This window comes from Equus caballus, chromosome 1 (assembly GCF_041296265.1).
Source record: "Equus caballus isolate H_3958 breed thoroughbred chromosome 1, TB-T2T, whole genome shotgun sequence".
NCBI classification, from domain to species: Eukaryota; Metazoa; Chordata; class Mammalia; order Perissodactyla; family Equidae; genus Equus; species Equus caballus.
The window spans coordinates 130,050,352-130,062,520 of record NC_091684.1 but is presented as its reverse complement, the minus strand read 5'-3'; the positions used below and the strand labels follow the sequence as shown (position 1 = coordinate 130,062,520).

Sequence of the window (12,169 nt, the reverse complement as noted above, 5' to 3'; positions counted from 1 at the left end):
CTCATTTATGTGAAAGTCTACAATAGACAAAACTAACCTATGGTGCTATAAATCAAATCAGTGGTTGCTTCATGGAGGAGGGATTGACTGTGAAAGGGGCATGAGGGAACTTTCTAGGGTGGTGGAAATATTTAGGTCTTGATAAGCATTCATCAGATTTAATTGAATGGTATACTTAAGATCTGAACCTTTCACCCAATTGTAAAGTATACCTCAGTTTTAAAAAAAAGCCAGTAAACATAAAGTATTCAACTCTGTTGATTATCAGGAAAAGGCAAATGAAAACCTCAATGAAATGCCAGTGCACACCTATTACAATGGCTAATGTTAAAAACAAATGGTAAAACCAAGTTTTGGTGTGAGTATGGAATAACTGAAATTACCACTGCACTGCAATGTGTACACAAATTGCTTTGAATACTTTTGAAAGCTGTTTGGTCACAATAAAACTGAACCTATGCATACTCTGTGACCTAGCAATTCCACTCTTAAGCATATACTGAACACAACTGCATGTCACATGTGCCCAAATACATGTGCCAAAATGTTTAAAGCAGAATGGTCCAGAATTTCAAAGTGGAAACAACCCAAATGTCAGTCAGCAGTGAAACATTTAAATTGCAGTATATAATCAGATGAAGGAATATTATACAGCAAGGAAAATGAATGAACCACTGCTACAGGCAGCAATATGGATGGGATGAATTTAGGAAGAAAACCAATCAAGCAAGAAAAGCTAGATACTGTAGAATTTTTAAAGTATGGTTCTATTTTTATAGTTCTGAAAAGTAGGCAAAAGAAATCTGATTTTAAAAGTCAGAATAGCCTTTACATTTGGGAAGGAAGTAGAGATAGTGGGATGGGCACCAGAGATATTATGGCATATTATAAAGCTTAATGTTTTAATTCTGGAGTTGTTACAAGGTGTATTCAGTTTTCCGTAATTCATCCAGCTATATAATTATGATTAGTGCATTTTTCTCTGTGTACGTTATGTGCTAATGCAAAAGTTATTATTTTCTAATTATATTGACATCCTAACATAAGGAGAAAGAATGGTAACAGCATTATGGTTTTAAATAAATTACTGAACTGGGTTTCTCAATATTCTGATTGTTAATTCTATTGCAAAGAAACATTTTTTTCATTGATAGCAAAATAAGTTACTAATTTTTAATCTTAAAAGTGTGAGTTCTTGTCTGAAATTCACAATGAACTTATTGTAGTCTCAAACTGTATTTTATTGTGTGCAAAGTGAGTAATTGAATGATTAAGGTATTACACTACCAAACTCCAGACATATTCTAGAGCCAAGAGTCTACATCAAGCAGGCAGAGCATTGTGGTTAGAACATCAGAAGGTTCAGGCAACCATGTTTCACAAAGCCTGTGTATAACTCATCTCTCTCTTCCATGCACCCTACCCCTCAAAAGAACACCTTAGTATTTCAAAGAAATTTCAAGGCTTGATGAACTGTAGAATGCTGTTAGAAGTGTAAGGTGGTGTTGTAATAGAGGAGTTGTGTATTAGTTTGCTGGGGCTGCCATAACAGTACCACAAACTGGGTAGCTTAAGCAACAGAAATTTATTTTCTCGTGGTTTTGGTGACTGGAAATCCAAGATCAAGATGTTAGCAGGTTTGGTTTTTCCTGAGACCTCTCAGTTTGGTTTATAAATGGCTGCCTTCTTGCTTTGTCTCCACACACCCTTTTCTCTATGCACATGCATCTGTGGTGTCACTTCCTCTTATAAGGACACCAGTCATATTGGATTAGGGACCACCCTAACAGCCGCATTGTAACTTAATCACATCTTTAAAGATCTTATCCTCAAATACAGTTCTGAGGTACTAGGGATTGGGATTGCACCATAAGAATTTTGGGGGGACACAAACAGCCCATATAGATTGCTATCCTATTTTTTACATATATGATACAGTGATTCTGTGTATGCTTAAAAACTAATACAGTGTACCACAGAATCACTCTTGCCCTCTTCATGCCAGAAGAATGCAAAGAGCATGGAGAAGTTCCTTCCTAGAAGAGTTGTAAACAGATCAGGAATTCTATAGAAATAATCATAGGCTGAGTTCTAAATGTTTACTTCATGTTCTCCCTAAAATAGCTGAAGTGGTAAAATATATATATATTTAGCTAAATGGTTAGATATTAGATTATCTTCTGTTACTGAAGAAATAAGTTCTAGGAGGAGAAATCTTTGTGGAAGTCCATTTGTCGTGTTAGGTGGTAATTAACATTACAGAATGATCTGGGTTCTTTAAAGTATTGCTAAAAATTTCTGTATAAAATCATTTTTCCCTCTGCCTGAAGTGTGCCATCCCTTTCCTTTTTCTTTTATCTGTCTTAAAACCTCAACTTTCTCAGAGGAACCTATGCCAACCTCTTCCCCAATATATAGTTCGTTCGCCCATTTGTCTCATAGAGCATCTTTCCTTATTCTTCAAGGTACTTATCATAATTGAAGTTATTTTGTTTATAGTTATTTGATTAGTGTTGGTCTCATCCACTAATTTTAAGCTTCATGGGAGCAGCAACCGTGTCTTTTGTGTTCACCACTTTCCACCTACAGTTCCTAGCACTGAGTAAGCATTCAATAAATATTTGTAGAAGAATTAAATGTTTCATACTGCAACTAAATATTTCATTTGGTTATAATGTTATACCTGGGAAATTGGACTGATTTCTGTTTGTATTTCTGTCTAGAATGTGGCAGATCAGATTGCATTTCAAGTTGCTGGTGGATTAACAGCGCTTGAACACATTCTTCAAGTAGTGATCCCAGCCGCAAATTTGAACACAGTTTCACGAATTCCTCCTAAGTAAGTATAGTTTTTTAATTTGTCTTTCACGTTTCATTTGTGAGTCATTTCTGCCCTATGGTTTCCATATGGAGGACCACAAGAAAATTGTATGGATATTCAGGCTTGACTAGCAAAAGCTTACACTCCCCATTAGCGAAAAAACAGAGGTGCTCAACTTCACTTACAAAACTGAAATTGAGCCTAAAAGACCTTATAAAGGAAATCTTTTTGGTGTATGTCCTTCTCTAATCCTAAATCAAGAAGAATTGATGAACTCCTGAGCAATTCTAACTGCTTAGAGAAATGAACAGAAATGAATAGTAGTAACAGAAGCTAACTTTTTGTGTTATGTACAAAAAAGAAGTACATTAACAAAGGCCTGAGCTGTGAACTTTGAAGTCCCTAACATACAGAAGAGCAGTCTGAGGCAAGAACTGCTCTAGTCTAGAGTCCCAGCCAAATAGCTGGAAACTAAATTACAGTTTGGTTTTTAACTGCAAATTGCTCTTTGTCACAAGGATCCTGTGCAGGCTTTAGACCTAAGATCTGCTGTCCTATTCTCTTAAGTCACCCTTTGGTACCTGGCCACCTGAGATGTAGTAACAAACAGCATTATTTCAGAAGTATTGTATTTCTCAGTTGTAAGATGCACAATTTCTGGATTTTTTGGAGACTCTTATTTACAGAGTTTAAATGAGAGGTTTTGATAAAAGTTTATTTCTGTCACTGAGAAAACTTAAGTATTTAGTTAGCCCAAGAAGTGAGTGCTTCATTTGTCCATTAAATACCACAGGAAAAAAATTCCAAGAATATGTTATCTTTTTTCCTGGGAGACATTTCAGTAAAATAGAAATAGCACTGGCTTTGGAGTCACACGAACCTGGATTCCAGTTTTATCTCCAGTTACTAGCCAGGAGAATTTGGGCAAGTGCCTTAACCTTGTTGCATCTGTCTCCTCATTTGGTTAAACAGGGGTAATCGTATTCACTTCACAGTGCTGCTGTGGGGATCAGCTGAAATAATGTATGTGAGAGTTCTTTGTAAACTTTAAAGTGTTATGTAAATATTAGGTGATGGTTTTTAAAGTAGTGCAGTCATGTGTCACTTGATAACGAGGATACATTCTGGGAAATGCATGATTAGAGGATTTCATCATTGTGCAAACATCATAGAGTGTACTTACACAAACCTCGGTGGTATAGCCTACTACACACCTGGACTATAATGGTACTAATCTTGTTGGACCACCATTGTGTATGCAGTCCATCGTTGACCAAAATGTCATTATGTGGCACATAACTGTAGTCTTGCCTGGTTTAAGACAGTATTGTCTATTTAACATGAGACATTTCTAAGTACAAACTCTCTGATACTGGAGTTAGTTTGAGTTCCTTTCCTCTACTGACAAAGAGATTATTGAAAGAAGGTATAGGTATCCTTTAAGTCAGGATTCTTTCTGTGGAGCAGAAAGCTCCACATCAGGCAGTTATAGCATTCATAGAGGGTTTTAACCCGGGAGAGTTGGTATTTCTTGCCAAAATGGACTTTATTGACAGTATGTTGCTTAGCATGTCATCATTACTCAGTGTGTGTTAGTTGGCAGTGAAGGAAAGACTGAAACGCATAATAAATATTTCAGATAAAAAAGGAAATGGCATTTGATTCTTTGGGACAGTGCTTTGATAACTGTTAATTCATATTGTTCATCTTAAGTGCACCTATAGTTTTTCGTTTTATTTTTTTATTTTTTTTAAAAGATTTTATTTTTTATTTTTCTCTCCAAAGCTCCCCAGTACATAGTTGTGTATTTTTAGTTGTGGGTCCTTCTAGTTGTGGCATGTGGGACACCGCCTCAGTATAGCTTGATGAGCAATGCCATGTCTGCGCCCAGGATTCGAACTGGCGAGAAACCCTGGGCCGCCAAAGTGGAGCACCCGAACTTAACCACACGGCCACGGGGCCAACCCCTGTTTTTTTTCTTTTTTTGTGTGTTTTTTGTTTGTTTGTTTTCTGGTAGGCTTCAGCATGCATAACACTGAGCTCTGTGACTGGTAACCAAGATTAAATGCCTGTTTCCCAAAAGCTGCTTTTGTCATTGTGGCAAAGAGTATGTTCTGGTGCTTGTCTATACCTCTCATTTAGGGAACAGAAGAGGTTTCCACAGTTCCTAAAAAGACCTAAGCAAAAATTAGCACACCCACTTTGGAAAGGAGCCATGGAATCCTGAGAGTCCAGACCAGTGCTCCTCTCATGGCTACCAGCTGACGACAGTGCCAGGATTGAGTTTGTTTCTTCATCTCACCTTAGGCCAATAGATTTGTGTTTTCAACTGGACTGCTTACTGAGTGAGGCCAGCACTCAGAGCTGTGGGCATCTAGCATTGATTCTAAGATTCTTCTGTCTTGAGTACAAGACTACTTCTCAGAGCTAAAGGATTAAGGCTATGAGAATGTCATACTGCTTCCTTGGAGAGGGGCAAGAGAAGTTTCACAGCTATGTTAGATTTAGATGGAGACTCGGAGCACACAGGTGGGCATGAGTCAGTGGCTTAATTCCAAAAGTATTCTTTCTCATATTTCTTCCAACCACTCTTCTGCACAAACCCCTGCCCTGGCCTTGGGCCTTCCATAGTCCTTGGGTATTCCTTTGTTCTCAGCCTGCCCACATCCTCCCCTTCCATCCTTGACGAGCTCTCACCCCTTGGCTCCATGAACCTTCTGCCACCTTAGCTCATTTTATTTTCTGCCTCCTGTGGCATTTCATGACTCTTACCTAGAGAGACTGGTTTTTTACTTTCCTGCATTAGTTAATTTTTCTCAGTAATAAACAACAGAGAATGAGAACTTTCAGCCGCTCTCTGGTAACATTTACCATGTGGAGCCTCTAGACATTTACCGTGGAAACCTGATGTTTCACTGCCCCTGCAGCCCTGAGCTCTGTGAGTGGATAAACCAGCTCCTTGTTCTTCTTTTCTTACCACCCTGCCCATCTCACTTTTCATTCCACATGGTACCTCAGCAGTTGTCCTATAATTATTGCTAGGTAACTTCCTATGAATATTTGCTTCCAGCAGATACTTTTAAATGTGAAATTGGAAATTATACTCGCTTCTGAAAATTTAAATTTTTGAATTAATTAATTTGAGTTGAATTAATTTATGAATCTTCAGTGGGTTGTTTTGCTTTTGTTAGAACCAGGGAAAGCCCATAAGACTACTTGAATTCTTTTCAAATTATCTTTGCAAGGACTTAGGATGTGGTATTCCAAAATAACCTTCTTAACAAATATGCTCCAATAAAATTGTTTTCAGTGCGAAGAAAGATCACCCTGAAAAAGGCAATTTTCATTTCATGTTCTATCTACTTTTGGGGTGACCCATGTTAGTCTGCTTCCTAACTTTATTGCAGAAAGAATAGTGCAAAAGAATAAATGGCATTATTCTAGCCCTTTCTTTGTTTTTAGGCTAATAAGAGTTGTTTAACGTAGCTTTTACTATTTGAAAGTAAATAGTGGTTTGTCATTTTCTTTTGGCATAAAGAATGCCCCATATTAGGTAAATAAGAAGGTGAATCTGCTGAGACTAGAAGCTGTGGCCAAAATTTTGTGTTGTGTTTTTTAGTATATTTACACACTGGCAATGATAATAAAAGTGAAGAGTTGGCACTTTATTAAGGTACTATCTTGCCAAGCACTCCAATTGTTGTACTGCCATCTCCCCCAATATATTGTAATTCCTTGGGATCAGAGACCATAGTAAATACATTATTTGGAAATCATATGGTATCTTAATAAATATTTGAATATGTGAATGAATTCTATTTCCAATAAATGGAAGTAAAGCAGTAAAAGAGCACACTACACCAAATATTTGACTCTATGGACTTTAACTGTGATCACATCTCAGCCAAAAAGGGCCCTCCTGATTTTGACCACTCTGTTAGCTAGACTTTAAGCAATATATATATTTTTTAATTCTATCTTTAAATTTCTTTGAATTTGTGAGTATGTCATGTATCTGTAACTGCTACTTATTCAAAAGGCCAAAGGGAATGCTAGAACTGTATTCTTGGTTGTTTGTCCTTATCACACTTTCAGAAACAGAGCACACTGGTGTGTATAAGATTGCCCCTATTTTAACCTATGATGAAAAATAGATTTTTCCCACTGCTGTGGCCTTTATAAAGTATACCTATCTATTCATATCAAACAAATTAATTACATTGCTTTTTTTGCTTCTTTGTAGTATACACATTTGTCTGTAATAAATCGGTCTTACTCAGGTAAAACAATAGTCACTGAATATAATAAAAATAAATAAATTCAGAATGATTTGAGGTAGAGCTTTGCTTACTAGGAAGATCATTTATAAGAAGATATCACACATTTATTCTCCAAAGTAAAATAATGTGAAACTTGTTACTTTTATGCAATTTATCCACTAGGCAATATTGCATTTCCTCAATCCTTTGAGTTGGTGAGGAGACAGAATTTAACATTTATAGAATGCATCCTCGATACCATTCACTAGGCTATATGCTTTGTGTGTATCACCTTATTTACTCCTCATTGTCACCAGCAGCCATGTATGTGACCCACTACCAGAATGAGGGTTGGGAGCAATCATGTTTGGGGCATGACAGCAACCTGAGAGAGCCATGATATCCCTTTTGAAAGAATGTTTATTCTTTTCAAATGGCAGACAGAATGTTCAGAGAGAATGTTGAGGTTTTATCCCTAAAGGCTTCTGTTCTCTTCTCTTGGTCTTGTGATAGTCACAGGGTAGAGACAGGTGCAGTTCATCCTAGAGTGGGAAAAAGACATCTTGTATTTCAGAAGCAGGTAGATGATCTAGGGCTTCCAGTCCTGATACCTAGGGAAGCTATTTTCTAGGGATTCCCTTCTTGGGAGCAGTTGTGTGCACACATGGACATGGGAATGGGATTGCCACATCTAAGAACCATTTGAAATAGTCCCTGTCCTTAGGGAACTTACAGTCATGGGAAATGAGATGGATCAAACTCTAAATATCATTAGTAGTATCCTACTGTATTGCCTTTGTTTAACAACCACTCTGGTGGTATACACAAACTCTTCATAAAAGGAATGGTTTGCTGCATATCCAATGTCTGCAAGCTTAGTTTCCTAAGATGCCTGGCCTCATGTGCTCTATAGCTTTCTTCTTCTTCCAGTCTTTTTTTTTTATTATTATGATTTTATTTTTCCTCTTTGGGGCTCATGTGCTGTTAAATCTTTGCCTTTCTTTTCAATTTGTAACACAATCCAGACCGTTAATTCAGTTTTCACCATAAGCTTCCTTTCGTCTTACCCTTTCATCTCTTCTTGGCTTGCCATACTCACTTCATGTTCACCTCAGCTCCAGTCCTATTTGTTGTGTCCTCCTTTTTTTCTAGATGTTATGAAAATTTCATGTTCTACACATTGTATCAGTGCCTCCTCTATGCAGCCATATTTTATGCCATGTGATGCTTCCCTCAATGGCCATAGTTGATCAAATGAAGAATGGACATTTGACTTAAGAGCAGCGAATCCATAGACCAGCCAGCAATATGAGACTTAAAACCCAGCTTAAAATGTTAAAGTGGGCCAGTCAAGTTTCTCTTTCTGGAATTTGCAGTTGGAAAATTGTAAAACTCCAACTCATTTTGTGTATATGTATTTGAATTTGAAAAATCAAGTAGAGTAACTTCTGGGATAGGCGTTACAGGGCTACGTTCACTCCAAGTTTAGCAGGACTAACGAAGTCTATTAGGGAAAAAGGAGGAGACCAGAATTGCTTCATGAGAGAGAAGGGGGCTGGAAATGAGAGCGGGTCCAGTCCACAGAGCTGGCATTGTTTCTGCCTTCCTGAGGTCTGGGAGTTCATTTTCTCCTGGATTCATGTGAAAGTTCCCAATAGCTTTACAAATGCCTCTTTTTATTTGAAATATTTTGAGTGAGTTTCTGTCCCTCTCAACCAAAAGAGCCTGATACTTTTAAATCCAAATATTAAAATTTTTTAAACTCTAGATTGGGCTGAAAATATTTGACTGTGTTATAGAGCCTTCCTTGTGACCTCATAGTTGTTTTTCTAAATTCTTTCATATCAGGAAAGAATGAATGCCCACAGTTTAAAGTAGAAATACAGAGAGAAAGCATGCTCTACAAGCTCTCTAGGGTATAGTTTTGTATGAACATTAAATGTTTCTGCAAGCTGGGATTGGCTGAACTTTTCTTTTTTCTACGAACCCCAGTTTGGAGAATCTGTATAGAAAATTATGTACACTAAACTTACTGTTCGTGGATGCTAAGGTACACACACTTAAAGTAACATCAGAATCAAAGATAGGAAAGTGTATTATATATTGTTCTTCAAGAACAATATGTAAGTTCTATAAGAACAAACAACAGTACTACTCATATTCTTTATAGCTTTCAAGTGTTAAGTTTGTTGGGGGCCCTTGAGTCTGAGATTGGTTACCTCATCATTTACTTTATAATTAGAATTTACTTTGAATTTCAGTAACATTGTCTTATGTTTACAAACAACTGGAAAGTGTATTTCCTTAGACCCTGCTCTCTCAGACTTGATCATAGTGGGCCATAGTCTAACTTTTTAATAAAACAATAAGTTTTTTCATGAGGAACTTAATGATTTTACCAATTATTTTCTGAAATTAGGAACCAGTTGCCTATTTTGAAGGTGAGGTTAAGATGTTTAGAAGGTGAGAAGATTGCAAGAGCAGTTATCCCTCCCAACCACCTCAAATCCTGGCAGCATGATGCAGCTCAGAACATTAATCCTGCACTATAAGATAAAGCTTTATTATATTTTGAAGAACTGAATAATGTGCCTTTATTATTAGATTTAACAGTGCAGTTTCAACTACTAGGAGAAATATACAGCATTTGTAAAAGACAAATTATCCTGTTTTGTTAAATCATTTAATATTACAAAAGGAAGAAAAGTGTTGGCTTATATTATTTCAGGGCAAGCTTTTTTGGAATTGCAGTTTTGTTCCTCACAGGGAAACTAAGCAATATCTCCATATTGTTAAACATCTACCCCAAAGCAAGACTTACTCAAGAACCTGATACAAGTTTCAGAGCATTGCATCGTCTCTTATTCTCTCCCTCACCCAATAAGAAATGCAAAACTTCATTCTAGATGGACTTGTTGCTTTACCAGAAGTACACTGGTAGATGCTACATTCATATTTTCTGATAAAAGTAGCCCTTTTGAAACTTTTTTTTCTTAGCCCAGTCTACATTAAGGGCATTTGCTTTCCATGTCGAAAGCTCTCAAGTGGTACTTTGTGGGTTCAACATTTTTCTTTACCTGTCTACTTAAGAAAAATTTTTAACTTGGACTATCATTGTTAAATCACTCCTGGGACATTACTCACAACTTATCTGAGGCTCTAACTTGCTTGCCATTTCCTTTACACTGATGCCTTCTCCAGGGAATTACTTTCATCAAGCCTAGCTATTGACTCAGAGATCAGGTTATTGCCTTATTGAAAATCAAAATCTGTGTAAAACATTCTCTGCATTGATGTTTGCATTAATGTAAATATAAATCCCTCTCACTTTTTCAAATTGATGCAGTCCAGCAAAGATGGTTATAAAGCTACTAATTTCTATTAAGTGAATCCAATTTTCTTATTTAATTTCCTTTATAAAATCAGCAAGTATTTCTGTGGGGAAGGTGTTGATGTATTAGACAACTGATGTAGACCTTGTGGCCAAGTCCTTGGGTATTCTAGACATTGTAACAGCAGTCTTATTGAAAACACTGCAGCACTTTTTGTAACCTCTTTTCTCTTGTCACCTTCTGAGACTTGGATTCTTGAGAAACATCTACATAGGATGAAGATTATAATATCATGTTTTACAAATACTTACCACAGTCTAACATGTATTGTATTTTAGGCTGAAATTTACTTATGTAAACATATTCACTTTCCCACTCAGTTAGTTCTCAAGCCAGAAATATCTGTATTTAGAATTAAAGAAAAGGGAATATAATGCATTAATGGATTAAAACTAAGTATAACTATAGAAGTATGCACCAAGTACAGAAATAGCACAAAGGATGGAGTAATTAACTGCAAGAGGAGGACAGAGTCTTTCCTGGAGGACATAATATCTGAACTGAGTTTTAAAGAATAGATTCAGAGTTTTCCGGATTAACATATCCTCCTAGGCAGAGAGCAGCATGTGCAAGATCATGGAAGCCTGAAATAATTGGATGTGCTTGGGGAGCTGTAAACATTTTGGGTGGTATTAGGACACAAATGTACTGAGGAGTGACATCAGCAACATGGCAGAGTGAGCTGTTCTCTTCATCTCTCTTCCTCTGAGTTACAACTAAACAGAGATTCACTGACCAGCAGAGGAGAACCACACAGCACACCAAGATGCCTGAGAGACTCACACAGTTATACATCTGAAGGTGAAGGGACTAGATCCCTGGGAAGCAGTGGAGATAGGTGAGCGCACCCCTCTCCCTACCTGGCAGCAGCAAGCCAAGTTGCGGAGCCTCCCACAGCAGCTGGCATGACTCTAAAGAGGAGACAGGAACAGTCCAGACTGCATGCAAACACTATCCTGTCCTGCAGGAGTGTCCACCATGCTGCAGCAGCCCTGCCAGTGGGAAAGCTCTCCAATGAGTGGCTGTGGCTTGGCCCCTACAAAAGAGCCCTGCCCATCAAGCACAGTGGCCCACGTAACTGTAAGAGGAGGTGAGGGCAGTCTGACGCACACATGAAGGCTATCCCAGTCTGCAGGAGCACCCACCATGCTGCAGCAACCCCACCAGCAATAATGCTCCCCATCACACAGTACAAGCACATGCCAGTGCAACCCACCCACTGAGCACAGAGGCACAGAGGGACTGCCCCCATGAGAGCAGCCACTGAGCAGCTGTGGCCAACCTACGCAAACAGAGAGCAGCTGTACTCACTCAACTTCCAGCAGGGAGGGAGGAATCAGAAACACAGTTCCTGCTCCCCCCAACGGTGGCTGGTGGAATCTGCGACCTGATACTACCACAAATGCACTGGCAAAGGTGGCAAATGTACCATCAAACAGCATGAAAAACTACAGTAACACTTCAGAGCAGAAACAAAACAAGTCTCCAGGAACCAATCTTGAAGTCATAGAAACTTACAGTCTGAATGACAGAGAATTCAAAATAGCTGTCATAAAGAAACTCAACAAGTTACAAGAAAATGCAGACAGTTCAATGAATTCAGGAATAAAATTAGTGAGCAGAATAAATTCTTCACCAAAGAGAGTGAAACTCTGAAAAGAAAAAAAAACAAATTCTGGATGTGAAGAACAGAATTA

General features: G+C 37.8%; 1 protein-coding gene across 50 annotated transcripts in view; it reads left to right on the top strand.

The window, feature by feature from the left end:
- SCAPER (S-phase cyclin A associated protein in the ER) overlaps positions 1-12,169 on the top strand; it is a 521,075-nt gene that overhangs the window by 350,595 nt on the left and 158,311 nt on the right. For all 50 annotated transcript variants that reach the window (XR_011438966.1, XR_011439156.1, XR_011439026.1 and 47 more), the window contains 1 exon segment: positions 2,724-2,839. Coding sequence is in view for 47 of the 50 variants with exons in the window: in XM_070267830.1 (XP_070123931.1) it covers positions 2,724-2,839 (116 nt within the window). In the remaining 3 variants the exon portion in view is untranslated.